The sequence below is a fragment of the Delphinapterus leucas genome, chromosome 1, assembly GCF_059928025.1.
Source record: "Delphinapterus leucas isolate spDelLeu-1000000601 "Yukka" chromosome 1, BTC_Dleu_Yukka2, whole genome shotgun sequence".
Taxonomy (NCBI): Eukaryota; Metazoa; Chordata; class Mammalia; order Artiodactyla; family Monodontidae; genus Delphinapterus; species Delphinapterus leucas.
Genome location: NC_143129.1, coordinates 172,520,532 through 172,545,461, shown reverse-complemented (window position 1 = coordinate 172,545,461; position 24,930 = coordinate 172,520,532). Strand labels below are relative to the sequence as shown.

Sequence of the window (24,930 nt, the reverse complement as noted above, 5' to 3'; positions counted from 1 at the left end):
TGGTCCGAGTGAAAGGGGCCAGAGAAGTCGCGCCCGGGCGAGGGTTTGGGCAGAATTTATAGGGGAAAAAGGGAAAGGGGTGTGGTGAATCCGGGAGGGCGCAGGGTATTCCTTATTTGGTGGTCTTTTCGGGTATCGTGGCAATATCTGGTGCCGGTCGCATCAGTCTTGGGACCGTTAGTCCCGCCCCTCGAAAGGCGGGAAGGCTGGGCCGGGTGGAAAGTCTCCAGGTCAGTTTCTGGAACTGGGTGGTCCGGAAAGTTTCGGTCTGATGCAACCTGTGAGTCTAATTGCGTTCCCCTGCCTCGGGCCAGTTGGCCTTACAAGTATACTACACCTTTTCAGACCATATATCTTGATTTTTTTGAATTGGAAAATATGGTCATCTGAGCTTTGCATTTCAAAAACAACTGTGTGTGTGTGTGTGTGCATTCGTGAATGCAGTATTATACAGATATTTGTTGTACGCCCTCTACATATAAATCACTGTGTTGAAAGTAGGAAATATAAAATGAATAAAACAATCTCTGTCCTCTGAGAGCTTACATTCTAGCTGACAAGTCAGGACAAGTATACAAATAGATATAATAAAAATGAGTTGCTAGGGAGAGCTCCAGCTATATCTCTTAACCTTTTTTTTTTAAAACTAGCTGTATTTTTTAGTAGATGTTCTTTTATTTTATTTTATTTGTCTGTGCTGGGTCTTAGTTGCGACATGTGGGATCTAGTTCCCTGACCAGGGATTGAACCCAGGCCCCCTGCATTGGGAGCGCAGTCCTAGCCACTGGACTACCAGGGAAGTCCCAGTAGATGTTCTTTATTACTTTGAAGAAGTTCCGTTTTATTCCTAATTTGTTGAGAGTTTTTTAGAATGGATGTTGGATTTTCCCAAATGTTTTTTGTCTATTGATCATGTGGTTTTTGTCCTTTATTAGTACAGTAAATGATTTTGGATTTTAAACAAATCTTGTATCCAATTTGTTTTTGAGCTTCTCAGATGTGTAGATTAGTGTTTTCTATTAATTTGGGGATTTTTTTGGCAATTCTTTCTTTCCTTATTTCTTCTTTTTTTTTATACAGCAGGTTCTTATTAGTCATCAATTTTATACACATCAGTGTATACATGTCAATCCCAATTGCCCAATTCATCACACCCCCCACCCCCACCCCCCCGCAGCTTTCCCCCCTTGGTGTCCATACGTTTGTTCTCTACATCTGTGTCTCAATTTCTGCCCTGCAAACCGGTTCATCTGTACCATTTTTCTAGGTTCCACATATATGCATTAATATACGATATTTTTCTCCTCTGACTTACTTCACTCTGTATGACAGTCTCTAGATCCATCCACGTCTCAACAAATGACCCAATTTCATTCCTTTTTATGGCTGAGCAATATTCCATTGTATATATGTACCACATCTTCTTTATCCATTCGTCTGTCGATGGGCATTTAGGTTACTTCCATGACCTGGCTATTGTAAATAGTGCTGCAGTGATCATTGGGGTGCATGTGTCTTTTTGAATTGTGGTTTTCTCTGGGTATATGCCCAGTAGTGGGATTGATGGATCATCTGGTAATTCTATTCTTAGTTTTTTAAGGAACCTCCATACTGTTCTCCATGGTGGCTGTATCAGTTTACATTCCCACCAACAGTGCAAGAGGGTTCCCTTTTCTCCACACCCTCTCCAGCATTTGTTGTTTGTAGATTTTCTGATGAAGCCCATTCTAACTGGTGTGAGGTGATATCCTCATTGTAGTTTTGATTTGCAGTTCTCTAATAATTAGTGATGTTGAGTAGCCTTTCATGTGCTTCTTGGCCATCTGTATGTCTTCTTTGGAGAAATATCTATTTAGGTCTTCTGCCCATTTTTGGATTGGGTTGTTTGCTTTTTCAATATTGAGCTGCATGAGCTGTTTTTATATTTTGGAGATTAATCCTTTGTCCATTGATTTGTTTGCAAATACTTTCTCCCGTTCTAAGGGTTGTCTTTTCGTCTTGTTTATGGTTTCCTTTGCTGTGCAAAAGGTTTTAAGTTTCATTAGGTCCCATTTGTTTATTTTTGTTTTTATTTCCACTACTCTAGGAGGTGGATCAAAAAAGATCTTGCTGTGATTTGTGTCAGAGCGTTCTTCCTATGTTTTCCTCTAAGAGTTTTATAGTGTCCAGTCTTACATTTAGGTCTCTAATCCATTTTGAGTTCATTTTTGTGTATGGTGTTAGGGAGTGTTCTAATTTCATTCTTTTACATGTAGCTGTCCAGTTTTCCCAGCACCACTTATTGAAGAGACTGTCTTTTCTCCATTGTATATCCTTGCCTCCTTTGTCATAGATTAGTTGACAATAGGTACGTAGGTTTACTTCTGGGCTTTCTATCTTGTTCCATTGATCTATGTTTCTATTTTTGTGCCAGTACCATATTGTCTTGATTACTGTAGCTTTGTAGTATAGTCTGAAGTCAGGGAGTCTGATTCCTCCAGCTCCGTTTTTTTTCCCTCAAGACTGCTTTGGCTATTCGGGGTCTTTTGTGTCTCCATACAAATTTTAAGATTTTTTGTTCTAGTTCTGTAAAAAGTGCCATTGGTAATTTGATAGGGATTGCATTGAATCTGTAGATTGCTTTGGGTAGTATAGTCATTTTCACAATATTGATTCTTCCAATCCAAGAACATGGTATATCTCTCCATCTGTTGGTATCATCTTTAATTTCTTTCATCAGTGTCTTATAGTTGTCATTGTCATTTGTCTCTAGGTATTTTTTGATTTCCTCTTCAATTTCTTCAGTGATCTCTTGGTTATTTAGCAACGTAGTGTTTAGCCTCCATGTGTTTGTGTTTTTTACGTTTTTTTCCCTGTAATTCATTTCTAATTTCATAGTGTTGTGGTCAGAAAAGATGCTTGATATGATTTCACTTTTCTTAAATTTACTGAGGCTTGATTTGTGACCCAAGATGTGATCTATCCTGGAGAATGTTCCATGTGCACTTGAGAAGAAAGTGTAATCTGCTGGTTTTGGATGGAATGTCCTATAAATATCAATTAAATCTATCTGGTCTATTGTGTCATTTAAAGCTTCTGTTTCCTTATTTATTTTCATTTTGGATGATCTGTCCATTGATGTAAGTGAGGTGTTAAAGTCCCCCACTATTATTGTGTTACTGTCGATTTCCACTTTTACAGCTGTTAGCAGTTGCCTTATGTATTGAGGTGCTCCTATGTTGGGTGCATGTATATTTATAATTGTTATATCTTCTTCTTGGGTTGATCCCTTGATCATTATGTACTGTCCTTCCTTGTCTCTTGTAACATTATTTTAAAGTCTATTTTATCTGATATGAGTATTGCTATTCCAGCTTTCTTTTGATTTCCATTTGCATGGAATATCTTTCTCCATCCCCTCACTTTCAGTCTATATGTGTCCCTAGGTCTGAAGTGGGTCTCTTGTAGACAGTATATATATGGGTTTTGTTTTTGTATCCATTCAGCAAGCCTGTGTCTTTTTGTTCGAGCATTTAATCCATTCACGTTTATGGTAATTATCGATGTGTATGTTCCTATGACCATTTTCTTAATTGTTTTGGGTTTGTTGTTGTAGGTCCTTTTCTTCTCTTGTGTTTCCACTTAGAGAAGTTCCTTTAGCATTTGTTGTAGAGCTGGTTTGGTGGTGCTGAATTCTCTTAGCTTTTGCTTGTCTGTAAAGCTTCTGATTTCTCCATCGAATCTGAAAGAGATCCTTGCCGGGTAGAGTAATCTTGGTTGTAGGTTCTTCCCTTTCATCACTTTAAATATGTCATGCCACTCCCTTCTGGTTTGTAGAGTTTCTGCTGAGAAATCAGCTGTTAACCTTATGAGAGTTCCCTTGTATGTTATTTGTCATTTTTCCCTTGCTGCTTTCAATAATTTTTCTTTGTCTTTAATCTTTGCCAACTTGATTACTATGTGTCTCGGTGTGTTTCTCCTTGGGTTTATCCTGTATGGGACTTGCTGCACTTCCTGGACTTGGGTGGCTATTTCCTTTCCCATGTTAGGGAAGTTTTCGACTATAATCTCTTCAAATATTTTCTCGGGTCCTTTCTCTTTCTCTTCTCCTTCTGGGACCCCTGTAATACGAATGTTGTTCCGTTTAATGCTATCCCAGAGATCTCTTAGGCTGTCTTCATTTCTTTTCATTTTTTTTTCTTTATTCTGTTCTGCAGCAGTGAATTCCACCATTCTGTCTTCCAGGTCACTTATCCGTTCTTCTGCCTCAGTTATTCTGCTATTGATTCCTTCTAGTGTTGTTTTCATTTCAGTTATTGTATTGTTCATCTCTGTTTGTTTGTTCTTTAATTCTTCTAGGTCTTTGTTAAACATTTCTTGCATCTTCTCGATCTTTGCCTCCATTCTTTTACTGAGGTCCTGGATCATCTTCACTATCATTATTCTGAATTCTTTTTCTGGAAGGTTGCCCATCTCCACTTCATTTAGTTGTTTTCCTGGGGTTTTATCTTGTTCCTTCATCTGGTACATAGCTCTCTGCCTTTTCATCTTGTCTATCTTTCTTTGAATGTGGTTTTTGTTCCACAGCCAGCAGGATTGTAGCTCTTCTTGCTTCTGCTGTCTGCCCTCTGGTGGATGAGGCTATCTAAGAGACTTGTGCAGGTTTCCTGATGGGAGGGACTGTTGGTGGGTAGCTATCTCTAACCTTTTAAGATGAGGTAACACAGCACGGCGAGATGAGTCCACAGCCCTGCCCCGTGACAGACCAAATCTGTGGTCTGACTGGTATGTCAATGAACAACATGCTTTTGCTTCTTAAAACAATTACAGGGCACCAGAATATTCAAACTGAAGCTTTGACTTTTACCACTTACAACCTGAAATAACAAAGAATGTTTAAAATTACCACACCTTTTATTGGATCCTTAGATTAATCTTCATCTTGCTTGTCCCTTTCATGATTCTAAAAGAAACAGTCTATTCCTCAGACTCCAAACAAGATTACATCAATTCAGCCTCTTCAAAATGCCTTCATTTGCTACTAACAAGGTTAAGCCATCCCAGACACAGTTTGAAGTCACACACAGGGGAAAGGAAAAAAGAAATAATATAGAGGGACTTACCTGGTGGTACAGTGGTAAAGGATCCGCCTTACAATGCAGGGGACGTGGGTTCGATCCCTGGTCAGGGGACTAAGATTCCACATGCTGTGGGCCAATTAAGCCCACATGTGACAACTACTGAGCTCACACGCCTCAACTAGAGCCCGCGTGAGGTAAACTACAGAGCCCACGTGCTCTGGAACCCATGCGCCACAACTAGAGAAGAGGAAACCTGCACGCCGCAAGTAGAAGCCCACGCTGCAAGGAAAGATCCTGCATGCCTCAGCGAAGATCCCATGTGCTGCACCTAAGACCCAACGCAGCCAAAAATAAAATAAATAAATTATAAATGTCTGTATTTACCATTTTCCAAAATGATAGTGCTCCAATCAAGACTGGCCAGAGCTGAACACTGTCTCTCATTTTTACCTCCTAGGATTATGCTTCTTTTAAAAAATAAATTGCCATATGGGTGGCTTGCAATAGCTTGTAGTCAACTTACCCCAAGGCCTGCTTTATCACCATTTTTGTGTGCCTGCTTTATCATCATTTTTGCATTTGTTCTTTTGAAGATTATCCTAGCTGGCCCAATGGGTTCCCTTCTAATTCTCAAATTCATCAAGCTGTTTTAAAGTGGAAAGAGTGTTTCTTCATCTCAGTGACACAACGTTTTAAACAATAATCACTACCATTTATGGAGCTCTTACTGTGTTCCAGTGTTTTACAAATACTGTTGCTGATCCTCTCATGAAATTTTAAAGGCTAGTAATATTACCCCATTTTATTGAAGAAACAAGGCTCAGGGAGGTTAAAACATTTGCTCAAAGCCACACAGCTGAACAAAGACTCAAACCGAGTTGTTGTGTTTTTTTTTGCAGTACTAGGGCCTCTCACTGTTGTGGCCTCTCCCGTTGCGGAGCCCAGGCTCCGGACGCGCAGGCTCAGCGGCCATGGCTCACGGGCCCAGCCGCTCCGTGGCATGTGGGATCTTCCCGGACCGGGACACGAACCCATGTCCTCTGCATCGGCAGGCTGACTCTCAACCACTGCGCCACCAGGGAAGCCCTCAAACTGAGTTTTGAGCTACTTCATCAAGCTCCTTTTCAATTAAAGTCTTATTGTTGGCAGATTCTTCATTTGTAGAGGTAGACATTTTTATCAGTCAAAAACCCATCATTGTCAATCTGATGAATAAGTTAGAAAATACTATTTAGAGCCCAAAGCAAACTGTGATATAAGATAATGAGAACATTTTCCTTATGTGCTTTGCAAATTGGCTCTGCAATGCAGTTTGAACATGTTCTGAGAAATGACAGTATCTAAGAACAAAACTGTGGACTCACAAGGTCTCAATATTGAGGAGCAACAACCGTTTGGGTAGCTTTGCTAGAAAAGAAAACATCCCATGGAGATTATACCTACATAGACTTCATGATACTAGTTAGCATTTTAAAGCATTTGCCATGCTATCTCATTTAATTCTCACAATATATGAGGCAAGTACCAAAAGGTATCATCTCCCTTTTGCAGATGAAGAAACTAATTCCCAGGTCAGAGTTGAGACTCAGACTCTGATGTAACTCCAAATTCCAGTCTCATAATCATTATCGTACACAGCCAGAAGAGATGAATGAAACCCAGTAAAGTTAAACCTTTGTCTTTTTAAGCCTTCATATTTCCAAACCTGAAGTTGGTAGTCTCTGATTTTGAAATTATTTTTGTCCTTCTTTTTAAAATGAATTCTCTGCTCTCCTTGGGTTCTGTTGAGGGAATATAGAAAAAGTGGGGGAAAAAAGTGAAAAAGAAAGTTAGCAAAATGAGCTCTCCTTTCCAACCTTCCATTTCATCAATCAAACTCAGGAAAACAAGAATTGGACTTCCCTCGTGGTGCAGTGGTTAAGAATCCGCCTGCCAATACAGGGGATAGGGGTTCGAGCCCTGGTACGGGAAGATCCCACATGCTGAGGAGCAACTAAGCCCGTGAGCCACAACTACTGAGCCTGCACTCTAGAGCCCATGTGTCACAACAACTGAAGCCTGCAAGCCTAGAGCCTATGCTTCACAATGAAAAGCCACCGAAATGAGAAGCCCGCTCACTGCAACTAGAGAAAGCCCAGGCGCAGCAACGGAGACCCAATGCAGCCAAAAATAAATAAATTTATTTAAAAAAAAAAAAAGAAGAAAACAAAAATCAGGAATTCCCTGGTGGTCCAGTGATTAGGACTCCGCGCTTCCACTGCAGGGGGCACGGGTTTGATCCCTGGTTGGGGAACTAAGATCCCGCATACCACGTGGTGTGGCAAAAAAAAAAAAAAAAAGAATCAACTTTCAAGTTCAATTAGGTTTGTTAAGTCCAATTTAAGAGTGATGAACACTTGGTCTTTGGAAGAATTTAACACCACATTTTCCCGCTTAGCAACAGCAGGATTCCCTGGAGACTCACCATCAGCACCTTGGTGCATCTACCCGCTAACACTGAACTCTGCAGCCGTTAAAGAGACTGGCACAGGCGGTGGCAGCAGCTGCCACCTAAAGTCCAGAAGTCAAATTCTAGGAGACTGTTGAACATAATATTTGGTCCACTGAGTTTTAATTATTTTAAGGCTTCCCTATAGGCAGACAGAAGAGTTATGTGTGACAAACCTTAGGAAGTGTTACTGTAAGCTTTTAACCAAAATCCAGTAGAAATCTACGATTATTACCCATATACCAATATACGTTATACTGTTACACAAATCAGATTTAACAGGGATTGTGAGTCCTGCTCCCTCAGTATAACTTACTTATGTTTGTTTTGTTTTGAAAGTGCAATAAAATAGTAAGGATTGATTATAAATAGACTACGTGTGTATAACTAAACTTTCATTACCTTTAAGTTAAAATAACCATTAGAGGAAGGGGGAAAGTGCTCTCTAATTATCATTAATACTAACAGTAATATAATACCTATGCTTGCGTGGAGTTTTTCCGTTTACAAAGAGTTTCAAATATAGTATCTCACTAGACATCTGCTACATTTGGACATCTTGAAATGTGTCATGTCCTTTGCCCTCTGACCCTCCTCTCTGGATTTTTCTCTGGGTTCTGTAATACTCCTCTCCTCTGCCCATAATTACCTATTGGTGCTCCCAGGATTCCATCCTTGATGCTGCTCTCACACTCAATCAGGGCCACCCCATCCACTTGCATGGTTTTCACTGCTCATTTCCATACTCACTATTCCCATTTCTTTATCTACAAGCCCATTTGGGCTCCTGAGCTCTGGACTCATATTTTCAACTACCTGCTGGGCATATGAACATGTGTTTGGATGTAACAGGTGCTTCAAACTCCTCAACAAGTCTCTAAGGATGGTTTTTATCTCCCACTATTTGCCCCCTTCCTCCCTGACCTCCACCCACCCCAGTCTGGTTCCTCCAGTATGCCAACCGCTGCCTAGCACCTTACATTTGCTCTTTGGTAAACTAAGTACTTAGAACACTTTCCTCCAGATATCCTGACAGCTCCTTCAGAACTCTGCTCTAATGTCACCCCTTTAGAGAGTCTTGACCATCCTGTCTAAAATAGCAGTCCCCCTTCACTCCCCTTCCCTTACTCTATTTTTCTTTATTGTACTTGTTACCACCTGATGTTATATATACCTTTGTTGATTGTCCATCTCCCCCACAGAATACAAGTTCAACAAGGGCAGAGTCTTTGCCTCATTCATTCCTATGCCAGGTACATTGTTGGTGCTCAACAAATTTTTGTTAAATGACTTAATTAATTTCTATTCTTTATACCCACCCCAGATTCCTCCTCTTTGTGTGTTCTGGTTCCATCCATAGCATACTCGTCCATCCAACAAATTACTCACCTCAGGAATCTGGATATCATAGGTTCTGACTCCTTATAAGTCACTGGTAAAAACAGTTGATAGTATGCCTGGAGGCTAGGACGAGGAGTTGAACAAGAGTACAAATAAGGGACTTCCCTGGTGGTACAGTGTTGAAGACTCCACGCTTCCAATGCAGGGGTGTAGGTTTGATCCCTGGTCTGGAAACTAACATCCCACATGCAGCATGGCCAAAAACAAAAGCAGATGAAGGCTTGCCCCCTTCTTTTCCTGTTCTGGCTTTGTCCTATTCCAGGAGGGCCCTCAGGTTCACGTGTGGCTGCAGGTCCAATCTCTGTCCATCCTCCCAAACCAAGGGCTATGGGTACACACATGGAGATTGGTTTGCCCTCAAGAGAACAAACTTGGGGAAGAGGCTTGAAGTGGGCTGTCTGGGCAAAGAATTCCAAGGTCCTAGATAGTTGAGGTTTGTGATCTAGAAGGGGAGGGGGGACAATGAGCTCTAGATGGGCACATCCCCTTGGCCTAGTGGGGAAAGGTGCAACGTTAAAGTGCAGGGCTCAGGGAGATGGCCCTGTTGCTCTGGTATAATGGCAGTACTACCTGGGCTAAAATCCAAACTCCAATAGAGTGGACATAACCAAATGAGGGTGAAGTCTAGAAAGCATTCTTCTTCCCTCCCTTGCCTAAACACCAAAGATTGAAGTCTTGTAACTCAAGAACTATCAGTATGGAGATTTAGAAAAGGAAATCTTGGGTAAAAATCCTATTAGAAAACAGGACTTCATCAAAATTTAAAACTTTGGTTCTTTGGGTTTTTCTTTTTTAATATAAATGTACTTATTTATTTATCTTTGGCTGCGTTGGGTCTTTGTTGCTGCGCATGGGCTTCCTCTAGTTGCGGGGAGTGGGGGCTACTCTTCGTTGTGGTGCGCAGGCTTCTCATTGCGGTGGCTTCTCTTGTTGCAGAGCATAGGCTCTAGGTGCACGGGCTTCAGTAGTTGTGGCACGTGGGCTCAGTAGTTGTGGCTCACAGGCTCTAGAGCTCAGGCTCCGTAGTTGTGGCACATGGGCTTAGTTGCTCCGCAGCATGTGGGATCTTCCTGGATCAGGGCTCGAACCCTGGCGGTTCAGAATCAGGCGGATTCTGAACCACTGTGCCAAGAGGGAAGTCCCAAAACGTTGGTTCTTTGAAAGGCACTGTTAAGGGAATGGAAAGCCAAAGACTAGGAAAAATATTTGCAAATCATATCTGATAAAGGACTTGTAAGCAAAATAAAGAACTCTCAAACAAAAGATCCAAAACTTTCATTAGATTCTCAAAGGAATCTGAATCCTCCTGAAAATATTAACAACTATTGGCTTATGTGCTCAGCTTGGAGAATTTCAGAGGTTGACCAACAGCCAAACCTGCAGCTGGGAACTTAGAATCCTGCCCAAGCTTCCTGTATTGAGAGCTTGCCTTGTAACATGTCACCAAAGTTGCCATGATGTCTAATCTTAGATAACTCTCCAAAGATGACAATGATTCAAGTACTGGAGCGTGAGGGGCCGGTGACTTTATCCCAGCTTTACCTTGGGAGGAGGTGTCTTAGTTGGGCCACATTGCCTTTAGGTGCCTTTTTTCTCTTGCATTAGGCCTCACCAGATATGCAATGAGAGAATATCTACCGTTTCTACAGAATTTCTTTTACAAATAGCTTGTGCAGTGACAAATCAGAAATAAAGTCACCAGTCCTGAAGAAGGGAATGAAGTTTATATATATTCTCCTCTCATTTATCCAAGAAATATTTGTTGCCTGCCTACTCTAAGTCAAATATGTTGCTAGGGGCTGAAGATACAATGATGAGCAAGACAGTGATTTCTTCAAGGATATCAAAGTCTAATGGAGGAGATGAAAAAGTGAACAGGCAATTACAAAATGAATAAAGTACTTTCAGTGGGATAATCCCAGGGAACACTGAACAGGAACACCTGATCCAGTCTCATGGGATCGGGAAAGGTTCCCTAGAAAAAGTTAAGTATGAGACCTGAAGGATGAAGAGGAGTTGACCAGAAGAGTGGAGAGAAAGAGATGCAGCTTGAAGAGCGTTGCAAGTACAGGGAAAGTGCAGAGAACTGAAGCTGACGAGGGCAGCAGAGGCCAGATCTTGATGACCTACAACACACTGTATGCTGCTGGCAATGGAAAGCATGAGAAAGTTTTGCACAGAAGAGTGGCATGAAGGGATTTGCCCTTCAGAAAGATCATTCTAGCTGCAGCAAGGGAGAATAGATGGAAGGGGGTTGAAAATAGATGAGACTCATTAAGAGGTTGTTTCAGTAAGCAGGATGTGGCTTGGTGATGGTCTGAATAACTGCAGCTAATATTTTGAGCCCCATTATTTAATTTAATCTTTGCAACTCTGTGAGATGGATATAATTACCATTTTACAGATGGGCAATCCAAGGAACAAAGAAGCTAAGTAACTTGCCCAAGGTCACAGGATAAGTGGTGGCAGTACATAGAGCAGGTAGACAGATTTGAGAACTACTTAGGAGGTGGTATGTCATAAGACTAATTATTGAAGACTAATTATTCAACTAATTTTCATTATTGATTTTGGGAAGGTGGCTAAGGGAGAAGTTTTCAAGTATGATATGCAAGTTTCTAGCTTGGGTGACTATGCCATGACTGAGTTAGGAAATAACATGAGAAGCAGGTGAGGGGGGATGGTGATAGAACAAAGTGGTAAATTCAGTTTGGGGTCTGCCTGGGTAATTTCCAAGTGGAGACCTCTACAGAGCAGCCTCAGGGGCTGGTGTGAAATTCAAAGTGAGATTTTGATGTTATCAGCCTCAGTCTCTGCCAGAGGGAAAAAAAGCACCTTTGAAGAAGCTGAAAATGATACAAACTTCGAATATGAAGCATTTAGGAAAACAGATAATACAATGGGATTCACCATGAAACCGTTTTAGGTCATTACAGGGTAATTTTCTTCTATTCATTTTACTCAACTGTTTTTCACTAACAACTTTTTATTTTCTCCAGTCCTTTTCTCTCCACTAATTTTCTCCCCTTTGCCTATTCACATATCACAGTGTTCTCTGTCCTTAAATGAAAACCTTTTCCATTGCTTTATTTCCAGGGACTTATTCCTTACTTCTTTTCATACAGTCTTATCTCTCATCTTCACAAAAAGTTTGAAGTAATTTCAACTGGCTGCTTCTGATTCCTTATCTTCCATTTATTTTTTTTTTACATCTTTATTGGAGTATAACTGCTTTACAATGTTTTTTTTAAGATTTTTTTTTTGATGTGGACCATTTTTTAAAATCTTTATTGAATTTGTTACAATATTGCTCCTGTTTTATGTTTTGGTGTTTTGGCCGCGAGGCATGTAGGATCTTAGTTCCCCGACCAGGGCTCGGGCCCACACCCCCTGCATTGGAAGGCAAAGTCTTAACCACCTGACCACCAGGGAAGTCCCACACTAACAACTTTTTATCTTGAAGTCTCCTATAGATAAGCAGGTCCCAGTCGGCTACTCCATTACAGAGTTAGGTATCTAACCAATGCTTCAAAGAGGTGCATTTCTCCCAGGGCATAGGAACTCCTTTTTCAGCAGGAACACTAACCTTTGAAACACTAGGGAACCATTTAACAAATTATCATTTCAGTAGACTCAGCGGGGTCCTAATGGGCTGGAAGCACAGCCATAACAAAGGGCTAGCCTCCTAGAGAAAATTCAAAGAGGGAAATCTGCCCCTACTATAATAATGGCGAAACATTAACATGTTAAATGCCCTGAAGGAGAGGTTCCTGGTGAATTTCTCCAGCATTTTCCTTAAACTTTCCTACCCAGAAATAAAAAATGCTGAACATGTTGAAAGGAGAAAAGGAGTTTTAAAAAATGTTTACAGGAGCTCCCTGGAGGTCCAGTGGTTAGGACTCCCCGCTTTCACTGCCAAGGGCACGGGTTCGATCCCTGGTCGGGGAACTAAGATCCCGCAAGCCATGCGGTGCAGCCAAAAAAAAAAAAAAAAAAAAAAGGTTTGATAAAATCTCTTTCTTTTTCCAGTCTTGGCGATAGGGTTAATTAAAACTTTTCTTTCATATTTGTATTTTTCCCCGATTTAAAGCACTTCCACTCCCTACCTCTGCCTAGACTGGCTTTCCATTTAAAAAAATGTTTCGGAAGATAAACTTATGTGTAAGTAATTTGAAAATCATAGCCACACCATAGCAGAACATAACCACAGCCTTAGGCAGACTGCACAGTCATGTCATGAATATAGAGCCTTTGTTTCTAAGACGTATCTCTGTTCTGGGATCCTAATACTAATTTAATAGAAATTATTTTAGTATCCTTAACAGATACTCAAAAATATCTCCTTAAAGCAATATGGCCTCCTCTCATTTTTCCGTTAGGATTTTTGTTTGTTTGTTTCTGTTTCCCTTCTCCAAAGCTAATGAGTTACCCATAACAAATATTTCCATGTTGCTTTGCCACCAGCCTAATCTTCATAGGGAACTGTCCAGGTTTTTGCACTTGCCAAATTTTGGCAATATCCAGAGGGCTCACCAATATGTGAAGACACGGCATTCCCAAATTCCCACAAGAACATCTGTACAAATGCATCAATATAAAAACAATTGTGCCCAATTTTAATAAATCTGATGAAAAGCCGTTTTATGAACTGGTACTGGATTACTAAAATAATTCTCAGCTTTTTGATTTTAAAAGTTATACTTTTAATTACAGGATATTGTTAGAATAATACAGATACAGATAGACACAAGATAACTGTGACCAATACCATAAGGAAAACTGCTGTACATACTTACTTGTTCACTCACTCTCCACAACCATAGAAAACAGGCACAATGTGTTCAGGGTGTGTGCAGAAGCAGCCAGAGACTTGGGAGCAGAAGGCATGCAAAAAGCTTTAGCAAAGAGAGACTGAGGCATAACTTCACACAGAGTTCAACACAGCAAATGGGCAACAATTGGCAGGAAGAGAGGAGACAGAGCTGGTCCGGCCCTTGCCCTTTTAACTTCCCAACTGAAGTGTACATGTCTGGAGAGATGGCTGGGGCACTCAGAAGCCAAAAGCAGCAGAAAGAACAGCTTGGGGGTGGGGCAGGGGAGTAGGGAAGGAAAAGGGGGTGAAATAGGTCATGGAGATGCTGTCTTCTTCTACAGCCACTCTGAAGCTGATGCCCCTAGTGGCTCACAGAAACAACAGGAGAACTTTGATATTCATTAAAACCACCAGCAACAATGATACGGGAAAAAGACATTTGAGTTTAGTCATCAAGAACATGTAAGTCATTCAACAATTAAAATATGAATATCCAAAGTCAGCTAAATTTTGTATAGAACAAAAAACATGCTCCCTGCCCAAGTTTGTATTTAAATAAGAGTGACAACATAAAGACATCTACTTGGTGGAGTGGTTTTTCATTGTTACTTTCGAGGTTGTGTCATTTGCAAGGGATGCAGACCCACGTGGTTGTGGGTCATAGTAAATCACTATAGTACACTACCCAAGGGAGACCACTGGCTCCTTTAACGCCAAGTCCCAAAGAGCTATGGCAAAAGTTTTTCAAATGTTACAACACTCACAATACAGTAGAAAAAACGTGGGGCAGGCTCAAAAAATATATATTCCTCACTCTAGTCCCATCTCCTGGGCATCAGTTCCCTCCCACTCCCACCCCCAAATGCTTGGATAAGCATCAACATTTGGGATATTTCTTAGTTCCTATTTGGGCTGAGATAAGGAGAACTGACAGTACTGGGCTTAAATTGGGTCAACTCTTACATTAACCACTTAAATCTGTAGGCTGGGAGAATGGAAACACATTCCTATCTAGTTTTATTAATTCCCTGTGACTAGGCCAAAGAGAAGATAATTCAGTCTGAGAACAGGACAATCAACCTATTTGTCTGGTAATAATCTCCAACTGACCGATACATATAAGCAAGTGCTTCGTTCTGTACAAAGACAGATCTTACAGGAGAGTACACATTACAGCACTAGTGTTTCAATTTTTTTTCATAAAGAATGAAAAAAAGGACATTTCTCACATTGGAGTTATGTCTGTAGTTCTGTCACATGATCAATATCACCCAAGAACATGCTAATTCAGTGTGAATTCAGTTTCTATTGGAAAAACAATACGAATACACATTTTACATGTACATACACATGCCCTTATGTAAGCTAAGATAAACACTGGGATGTGGCCCTTATCAAATCCTAGAGTTAGCAGTATAGGGAGAATTGATTTTAAAGGGTAGAGGGGAAAGAACAGAGAAATGACCTGCATTCCTTGGGAAGGGACTCTGTGTTTCCTTCCCTGAAGTGGTCAATTCCACTTGCTCCTTACACTCCACCATCACTTACGGTCCTATCTTTCCTTGAAGATATTTTCCCTACAATATTCCCTACAGTGATCCCCGAAGAAAATTAATACATTCTGATTAATGGCAATAACAGTGGGCATCTCTTGCTAAAGTCACCACTGTTGATGAGTCCTTGGTCCCCAAACCTGTGTCTCATTTTTCCTTTTAATCTGTATCTTCAGTTAGCTTCCACAAACATGAAAGCTTTAAAAAAGTTAATTAGAAACAATGAGGCAAAAAATTATGATCATTGCCTTCATCATGCAGAATCCTGCTCTTAGGAAGACAGAAAGATACAAATGCATGAGCAACTCTAGGAGAAAGCCCTTTGAAGGGAAGATGTGTGTGCCCAGCTACCATGGTGAGTGAATAGGTGTGGCAATTCAAGCAAAGTCTCTGGTTGTCTTTTACCAAAGTAGCTGTGACCACCCTATCACAGGTCAATATTTCCCCTAGCATAGTTCTTTGGGCCAAGGATGGGAGAAATTACTTTTAAAGATTTACTCCATTTCCAGGCCTGAGCATTTATCAGCATTTAGCACCTGGTCTTCAGATTTCCAGTTACTTGTGGGGCTGATTTTGATGAAATAATTCATTAATATTGGGTGAATAAAAATCACTATTTTGGAGGAAGGAATACCATTCCCAAAGCCATGGATCAGAATTTCAAGTGGCTTGTCTTCTTCGATGTTCTAAACTGTGGCCCACAACAAGGAAATTCAGTACAGTAAAAGCAGCTCAGTCTTGAGAGAGCTCTTTGATATCAAATAAAATTGTACCTTCAAATGAATCATTTCTCAGTCGTAATTACAGGACTTAGTCAGTGTGAACTCTCTTATGTTTAATGAGAGCTGAGCTCCGGCTGAAACTCTTCTCACATTCGGTACATTCATAAGGCTTCTCTCCCGTATGAACTCTTTGATGTGTGATGAGGTTGGAGCTCTGGGTGAAACCTTTTCCACACTGCACACACTCATAGGGTTTCTCTCCTGTGTGGGTTCTCTGGTGTTTAATTAGGTCTGACCTTTCACCAAAGCTTCTCCAACACTCGTTGCACTCATAGGGCTTCTCTCCAGTGTGAATTTTCTGGTGTGTGATAAGATGAGAGCTCCGGCTGAAGCTTTTCCCACAGGCGTTACATTCATATGGCTTTTCCCCAGTATGGGTTCTCTGGTGCTGAACCAAGTGTGAGATGCGGCTGAAATTCTCCCCACATTCATTACAGTGGTACGGCTTTTCCCCTGTGTGGGCTCTGCGATGGCGCACAAGGTCGGAGTTCTGACTGAAATTCTTCCCACACTCATCACACTTGTAGGGCCTTTCCCCCGTGTGGACACGATAGTGTTTGATCAGATCAGATCTCTCACTGAAGCCTCTCCCACATTCGTTACATTCGTAAGGCTTCTCACCTGTGTGGGTCCTCTGGTGCTGAGCTAGGTGAGAGCTCCGGCTGAAGCTTTTCCCACACTCCTCACACTCATAGGGTTTTTCCCCACTGTGGGTCCTTTGGTGCTGGATTAGGTGAGAGAGCCGGCAGAAACTTTTTCCACACTCGTTACATTTGTGGGGCTTTTCTCCAGTGTGGATTGTCTGATGCTGAATGAGGTGAGAGCTTCTTCCAAAACTTTTCCCACACTCATTACAGTCATAGGGCCTCTCTCCAGTGTGTGTTCTTTGATGCTGAATAAGGTGGGAACTCCGACTGAAGCCCTTTCCACATTCATAACACTTATAGGGTCTGTCACCGGTGTGGGTCTTCTGATGTCGATTAAGGTCTGAGATCTGACTAAAGGCCTTTCCACAATGAGAACATATATGATATCGGATGCTTGTATGGACTTCTTTGTGGACAAGCAGATCAGTGACTTGTTGGAGAGGATAGCTTACCCACTCTTCTGCTGTTAGATCTCCCCATTGTCTTTCTGATCTATCCCTGTTTTCAAAGGCCTCTTCACTTTCAGGACTGTCCTCAGTATTACCAACAGGTCTTTCAGATGCAGTCCCAAATTCCACATCTTCACTAATCTCTTGCTTTGGATTCACCTCGTTTTCACTCCTGATTTCAAAATCTGTAATAAAAGGTGAAGAATAATACTGGTAAACACACACAAAAATTATCTACTGTGTGCTGGGCACTGTGCTAAGTTCTTTTTTTTTTCTTTTTTATTAATTAATTTATTTTGGGCTGTGTTGGGTCTTCGTTTCTGTGCGAGGGCTTTCTCTAGTTGTGGCAAGCGGGGGCCACTCTTCATCGCGATGCGCGGGCCTCACTATCGCAGCCTCTCTTGTTGCAGAGCACAGGCTCCAGACGCGCAGGCTCAGTAGTTGTGGCTCATGGGCCTAGTTGCTCCGCAGCAATGTGGGATCTTCCCAGACCAGGGCGCGAACCTGTGTCCCCTGCATTAGCAGGCAGATTCTCAACCACTGCACCACCAGGGAAGCCCCATGTTTTAAGTTCTTTATGTGAATTACCTCAGCCACCCTGAGAGCCAGGCATTATGATGATTTCTACTTTATGAATGAGAGATTCAAGGCCCACAGAAGTGACTCGCAAAAGGTCATAACAGTAGTAAATGGTGAAACTAAGATTCAAATCCAGTTCTGTCTGATAAATGTTCATGCTCTGTATCACTACAGTTAATAGTTCCTTATGAATATTGTATATGTTCCTGGTGTTTCAAAAGAAGAAAACCATAAACAGAAAATATAAAAGACTCTAAATTAGAATTTCTAAAAGCCAAAAGCCTAGATATTTTATATGTGAATGAATGTGTGTGTATGTGTATGTTCTTGTCAAGCCTTCTTCATTACCATTATATAATATTTACTAAGAACCTACTGGGTTAGCATGGAGAAAAACAAATTTTTATCAATCTATATCAAGTCTCGGTTGACAAGAAAAATGACTGCCGAATGTTACCTGCTACTTTTCAGTGGCTTTTTTTTTTTTGGCCGCGCTACGTGGCTTGCGGGGAACTCCACCAGGGATCAAACCCAGGCCCAGCGCAGTGAAAGTGCAGAGTCCTAACCACGGGACCGCCAGGGAAATCCCTCAGTGGCCTTTTAATGAAAATAGAGGTGGGAAGGTTGGAGAAGGCAAAAGAGATGCCTGGCTCAGAATATTCTTGGCATTGAGTAAGTAAAGACTTTAAATGAAAATCAAAATATACAAAGTCACTGTCTACAAGAAACTTTCTACCAGACACTGCTTTTTCCAAGTTGTGTTTCTTGGTACACTCTTCAGAAAGAGATTACTAGGTATGCTGGGAGAAAAGGGTCCAGGGATAAATTAGTTTGGTAAATGGTGCATACAACATCATCTTCTTAGAAATTAAAAATGCCTGATATCACATTAAAGGTTCTGAAGAGTCTTGAGGTAAAGAAGCCTTGTAAACATTATCTAACCCACTCCCAAACTTATATGGGCAAGAAATATATATATATATATATATATATATATATATATTTGTGTGTGTGTGTGTGTGTGTGTGCTTCCATCCTTCCAAAATGTGCTCCTTGGGCTGGACCACTGACATATAAATTCACATTTCTTTAAGATTCTCATTTCTTGCTTTTGTTGGATTAAGTGGAATATTTGGGTTACTGACTACAATAGATCTGGGTAGATAACTTCACTTCTGGCTGCATTTTGAAAGGAAGGATCCAAGAAAGTTGGGACATCAGAGAGAGCCCAATTTAAAAAGGAAACCCTTCACAGTTTGCCTTTTGTTTGTTAAAAGCTATAGGAATAAAGATTTCAATAAAAAGGAATAATCCCAATGAATGGCAGATGTCCTAGTCAACCATACATGATTGCTAACTTCTGTCAAGTCCTAACAGGAGACAAAGTGAGTCAAAAGGCTTTCAGCTCAAGAATACACTGTTTATTCTAGTTACACCCAGACCAAAGGATATCTAAGAGAAAAGACAGGTTTGCAGACCATCAAAAAAATTAGCTTCCCTCTCTAATAGAATTTGTGATCTCACTTAGTTCAGGATTCTTCTGGAACAGCATCATCTGACACACTCAAAACCCATGATCAACTCTGAAATGTCTCTAGACAAGTACCTGCTCTGGATAAATAAAGGACCTGAGTCAAAGCTACAGCTCTGAAGCCAAAGCAAACACAAAAAGGTGGCTTTTGCCTTCCCATGAACCTGGGTCAGAACCCCTTTATCTTCTAGTAAAAGCACCATTTACAGGGGCATTTATATCCTGGCAAGCACCATTATGTCAGACCTGTTTGGTCAGTGATCTGTACAGACAGGCTGGAGAATGGCAAATGACTCAGGGCGCAAGAAATCTGAGTGTTTCTAAAATGTGCAGGAACGATCTTTCATTTTAGACCATATGACCTTGATATTCCCGCATTCAAAGATCTGCCTGAGGACTCAACTCAAGCCAAAATCCAATTAAGAGCTTTAAGAATCAACTAACTAGGTTGTGTTGACAGAGCTAAGGCATTTTTGACAGTCTCAAAAACGTGGGGTGGAGAAAGATAGAGAATACTTACCTAATGAGACAACATTTCCATAATTCTCCTGCATAACATCCCTGTAAAGGTCCCTTTGTGTAGGGTCCAGAGGTCTCCATTCTTCCCGGGTGAGATACATGGCCATATCTTCAAATGTCACAGGTGCCTGAAATCACATATCGCTTCCTCAATACTTGGTATCTAGGAGGTTAGTACCAGTTTTTCTTCTCGAAATTAGAGACATGGCTAGAATTGTTGAGGAGGCAAAAGGTATTAGGTCTGATATGTAGAGTCCAAAGGAGAAATAAACAAGCAACAAAGAGATGTGGTAAAGGAGAGAGCAATTTATGAGCTGATTGCTTTGGTCCCATGGCCAGATAACCCTGCCCCACTCCGAACCTTACCCTCTAGCAGTACTTTTCTCAATACAACTAGCACCTACATCATTCCATACCTTTACCCACAATGTTCCTATTTTCTTGGAATATCTTTCTCAGGGTAGTGAAATCCTACTGTTCCTTAAGGCCCTGTTCCAGCACCGACTGTTCTTCAATGCGCCCCATCTCGCTGCTCTGCTCCACCCTTACCTCCCTCCCACACCTCAGATAGAATTAATACTCCCACTTCTTGGTCCCCACAGCATGTTGCTCCTACAGAAAATAGTGCTCTTATCATGTAGTTTCATGGTTAACCGGGTGCATCTGTCTTCCTACTGATTGTGAGCAGGCAGGGAGGGCATGCCTCATGCATCTTTTGTCTCCCCAGTATTTAAAGGCAAACAGCAGGTGTTCAGTAAATGCTTGTTTGTGGCTATACTGTTCTGATACTGGGTCTCTGGAGGCAGAATACCGAAGCAAGCGAATTACTAATCTCAGGGAATTTCCCACAGAGATTCGCGGAGCAAAGAAACGCAGGAACGAGGCGGGTAAGCACAGGCAGGGTCCGAGAAGCCACCCCCGGCTTACCTGGGACCCAGCCATGAGCAGGGTGGCTGCCATCTCGGGCTCAAGGATTCGCCTCCCAGGAGAGAGAAAGCAGGAAAAGCAGCTAGCAGACAGCGCTAAAGGAGGCGAAAAGCAGGGCGTGAGGCACAGAAACAGGCCCTGCCCACTCCCGGGGTCTGGAGTTCTGGCCGCCAGGCGACTGGGGAGGGCCCTGAATCCGGGCCGGGTCACTCTCCTCCCTGACCCTCGAGCGCGACCCGCCCTCCGTGTCTCCGCCACCAAGGGGTGGAGGCTCCCGGAATTACTAAGACAGCCCCCTGGCTCGGTCCCTCCCGGGCCGGGGGTCAAGCCGACGCTGTCTCAGGGAGGAGGCTCTCAGCCCAGCCCACAGAACGCCTCTGCTCTTCCATGTCGAGGCTGGGCCCTTTCCGGCAGCTGCCTCAGCCAATCAGCGAGCGAAACGAATACAAGGCCCGCCTCTTGTAGCACGGCCGAGCACCTTTATCACGCCTGAGCCCGCCCCCGTGGCCTGTCGGGAGTTGGAGTTCCATTCGGGCGTACAAAGGCCAGTAAGAGGCCAAGAGCCACGGAGGGAAAAGAACAAAAGGGTGAAGAAAAAAGCACGTCCTCCTAGCCAGGGCGGAGTATCTTCCGCTCTCCTCTCTTGGAGACCACAGCCGGCTTAAGCCAGGGAGGTTGCCTTGCTTCTCTTCACGTCCCTACAAGCTTATCTTGAGTCGGATCTTAACTGCGACGTCGAGCCTAATTTAGGCGCTGGCCTGTGTTGAGTTCAGCTGGGATTAGCTCTCACTTGACATCCTAGGCCTGAGAGGAAAGCAGCAGCCGCCCACTCCCCAGGGGAGACTCAGCGGGCGCGCTGGAACTTTGAGCTCCACCCACGCACTACATCACCCAGCAGCGACTGCGGCATTCTCACACTGCTACGCAGACTACAACTCCTAGGGGGCAACGCGCCGCCCGTCTGCCAGCAAGTGTGGTCCGCGGCTGGGCCAGGCTTGTGTGCCGGCTCCATCGCTGTTAACCCTGTAGGGGCGTCCTTCTAAGGAGGGCGCTCCGTGAGGGGCAGGCTGAGTTGCGCCTAGCGGAGGGGACGCAAAAGCCGGAGGGAAATCAGAAGCGAGGGTGGGGTATAGGGGCGCGTAAGGTGGAGCGAGCCAGACCCCAGGGTTGGGAAGGACAGTCCTTATCATCCCTGAGGACTTGCCTGCTAAAAGGGTTCCTGGCGGCCTCCCGCATCGATGGGATCGTGGGCCTCTAATGGCCCACGCCCGGCGGACCCTTAGGTTGTTAGCAGTCCCTGACCAACTGAAGGTGGGAAGCCGAAAACCCGAACTGGGAACGAACAGACCTACCTCCTGGCCCACAAAAGATCCGCTAGGTCGCCGGCTCCAAGATCCAAGAGGCCTCAAACAGATTTCAAATCCGCAGGCAGAGTTCTCTGAGACTACAGACGTTCGGAAAGATTCTGGGGGTCACTGGCAGATCCTGTCTATCTCAGATCTGCAGGTAGATCTCGAATCCGTAGACGTGCAGGCAAAGCCCAGAGATCGTAGGCGGATCCCAAAGACTCACAGATTCCCGAGACCTCAGACTCTCAGACAGCTCAGAGAAACCACAGGCTCATAGGCAGATTCCTGAGACCACAGCAGCTAGCCAAGAAACACCACCAGCAGCTAAGCTACATTCAACTGGAGTTCTTCCGAACGGAAGGACTTGCAGCCTTCCCTTTCCCCAGCCAGGATGAGAAAATTAGACAATGGAAGCCGAGCACTAGGGAAAGCAGGCATTCTGTGCGGGGAAGAGCTCTGAGCTCGCTGTAGCCTTGGAGAGGGAAGTGATGGAAAAAGAATATAGCAGCTTATTAGGGACTCCCACCCTCTTCAAGTTATAAATATCCCCAGAACCTTGGCTACGTGCCCAGAAGCCTGTTGTCTCTAACTGTACAGGAGACTTCTCTGCCTGGGCTGGGAAAGGGGCTTTTCTTTTGTTTTGCAGATATGTCCACCCACTCAGTGACTTGAATTTTTTTCTTCAAACGTGACTCTAGGCCATGCTTTTATTAGTGAGTGTCCTGTTCCCAGTGCCCAGTTATTTATGGTTAAATTACTCAAGTGTCTAAAAAGAACTAAGACCCTACCCAGCCATGAGGCAGACTCTCCCACGCCCGCTCCTCTTCTCACTCCCAACTGTGAGGCAAGGGATTTTTTTAGATACCACAGAATTGTACCATCCTACCCCATCTAAAATTAATATGGGAACCACAAAAAGTAGAATCGCAGAGGGTCCCCAAGAGGCAGTGTCCTGAGTGGGAAGTGTGTGGGCACCAAGGTCAGAGAGACCTGGGTTGGAATCCAGGCTGTGTATCCCTTGGAAAGACATTTACTCTCTCCAGGCCTATTTCCCCTTCTGTGAAATTGGGTAATCATACCTAAGGTGGTGGTGAGCAGTAAGTGAGATGACTTAAAGCATTCGACACAGAGTGAGCACTCAGGTGATAGTCGGTATTATTATTAATCCTGCCTTTGGTGGCAGGAGAGACTTTCAGAAAGGCCTGTGGATATTTTCACTGGCTCAGAACGTCTGGGCAGTCAGAGTAGCTGGATAGCTTTGAGGATCTGCTGATGACTGTATTATCCATAGTGTTTCTGCTGAAAATCCAGAGGGAACTGGAAGTTGGGCCAGTTAGTCGGGTTCAAGAAAACTGGCGTATTGAGCCGAGTAGAGCAGAGGTACTTGGGGCTGCCAAAACCCCAGCAAGGTGAGGCCTTGCACTCCCAGGGAAACCTCTGGGACAAGGAAGAGGGAGATCGGTTCAGACTTTGGCCAAGTAATTGCAGGTTTCTAACTGGGCCGAAGGTGAGGTGAGTGCCTGAGCCCCTCAGCTCAGTGGGGCTCCCTTTTCATCCCTTCTCTGACAGATTGCTTTGTAAACTTTCTTAGGCCTTTTCTTTCCCCTTGTTCCAGAGCTTTAAGTCCTTCTTTGTCCTCTTGCTGTTCCTTTTATTCCTCAGGCCTGCCTGGGGGCAGGACGACTCTCCAAGCCCAGCTTGGCTGCTTGCCTCCTTCTGTGAGTAAGTGCTTTTCTCTTTCTTCACCTGGGACCCTCCAGAGGCTAGAGGAGAAGAGGGGCGGAGAGCAGATGGAAAGCATGAGTGCATTTGGTGCCCCTGGGTGGGGGTGGCCCCTGAGTGGGGAAGAGAGGGAGGAAAGACAGTGGGTGAGGGATTTCCTGTTGCAGCCTTCAGCTGGACTCAGAGTTGGGGGTCACTGGAGGAGGAGGTGGCTTCCTGCCCCATTGTTCAGGACTTCATTGTTTCCCAGGAATACTTATTGTGTGTGGGTTTTCAATAACCAACTTGGAAAGCTGTGTTTGTTACCATTATTCAGCAAACAATGCGCACCTACTGTGTGTAGAGGCAGCAGTACAGCCTACCACTGGGGAAAGGGGCCAGGAGTACCATTTCATCAGGGTCTCCAATTTAGGCTTTTGACATTATCTCCAAATGGGGTTTTACATTATGTCAGATCCACTGACCAATTTGATCAAAGAGCCTCCTTGTATATCCTGAAGCTTTTTTCTTATTAACAGACCACTGTGCCTGGGGAGCACTATTAATTATTATATTTTAATAAATCCTATAATTATCTTGTGAGCAGCACAGTTATAATTTTTTGTATTGGAAGCATTCATTTGCTAGACATTGAAAAATATGCCTCAGTATTTGAGATCTTGTTTTGTTATCTCCTCATTTTCAAATATACCAGGAACACTGAAAAAGAAAAAATCAGGGCTTCTCTTTACCCCTGCTCAGAGCCTCATCTCAGCACAAGGAGCTGGGGACATGGGGGGCACCCTGACTTAAAAACAGTTATTGCAGTCCAACTGCTAGAGCATTTGGAGGAGCTAGCTAGTGGGCTTCGAGGAGGGGCAGGCTCACAGCTGCGGGGGCGGGTAGGGGAGGAGTCTTCACAGAGGAGGTAACTTCGGAGCTCGCTTGCAAAGACTGTAGGAGTCTCGGAGGTGGAGAACGAGGCGAAGGAAAGCATTCCAGGCTTCGAGAACAGCATGTGCAAAGTCACGGAGGCGTGAAAGGACAGAGCGTGTTCCAGAATGGTCAGGATTGGGTATGGTTAGAGGGAAGAGTATGGGGGTGGAGAGGCAGGGGGAGGAAGCAGAGCGG

The 24,930-nt window shown here is 43.3% G+C and overlaps 1 protein-coding gene across 4 annotated transcripts; it reads right to left on the bottom strand.

Moving 5' to 3' along the window:
* Nucleotides 1-6,847: 6,847 nt before the first annotated feature.
* On the bottom strand, nucleotides 6,848-22,407 carry ZNF436 (zinc finger protein 436). 4 transcript variants are annotated; one of them, XM_030763873.2, is made up of 4 exons: nucleotides 21,034-21,217; nucleotides 20,750-20,844; nucleotides 19,824-19,950; nucleotides 6,848-17,378 (listed from the first exon to the last, which is right to left on the bottom strand). In XM_030763873.2, the coding sequence occupies exons 2-4, from the start codon at nucleotides 20,780-20,782 to the stop codon at nucleotides 16,126-16,128; spliced, it is 1,413 nt and encodes a 470-aa protein (XP_030619733.1). In that variant the 5' UTR covers nucleotides 20,783-20,844; nucleotides 21,034-21,217; the 3' UTR covers nucleotides 6,848-16,125. The 4 variants fall into 4 exon arrangements, with proteins under 4 accessions (XP_030619733.1, XP_030619734.1, XP_089755411.1 ...); XM_030763874.2 differs by lacking the exons at nucleotides 20,750-20,844; nucleotides 21,034-21,217 and adding an exon at nucleotides 22,102-22,407; XM_089899285.1 differs by having other exon boundaries at nucleotides 19,824-20,030; nucleotides 20,750-21,217.
* Nucleotides 22,408-24,930: the final 2,523 nt, after the last annotated feature.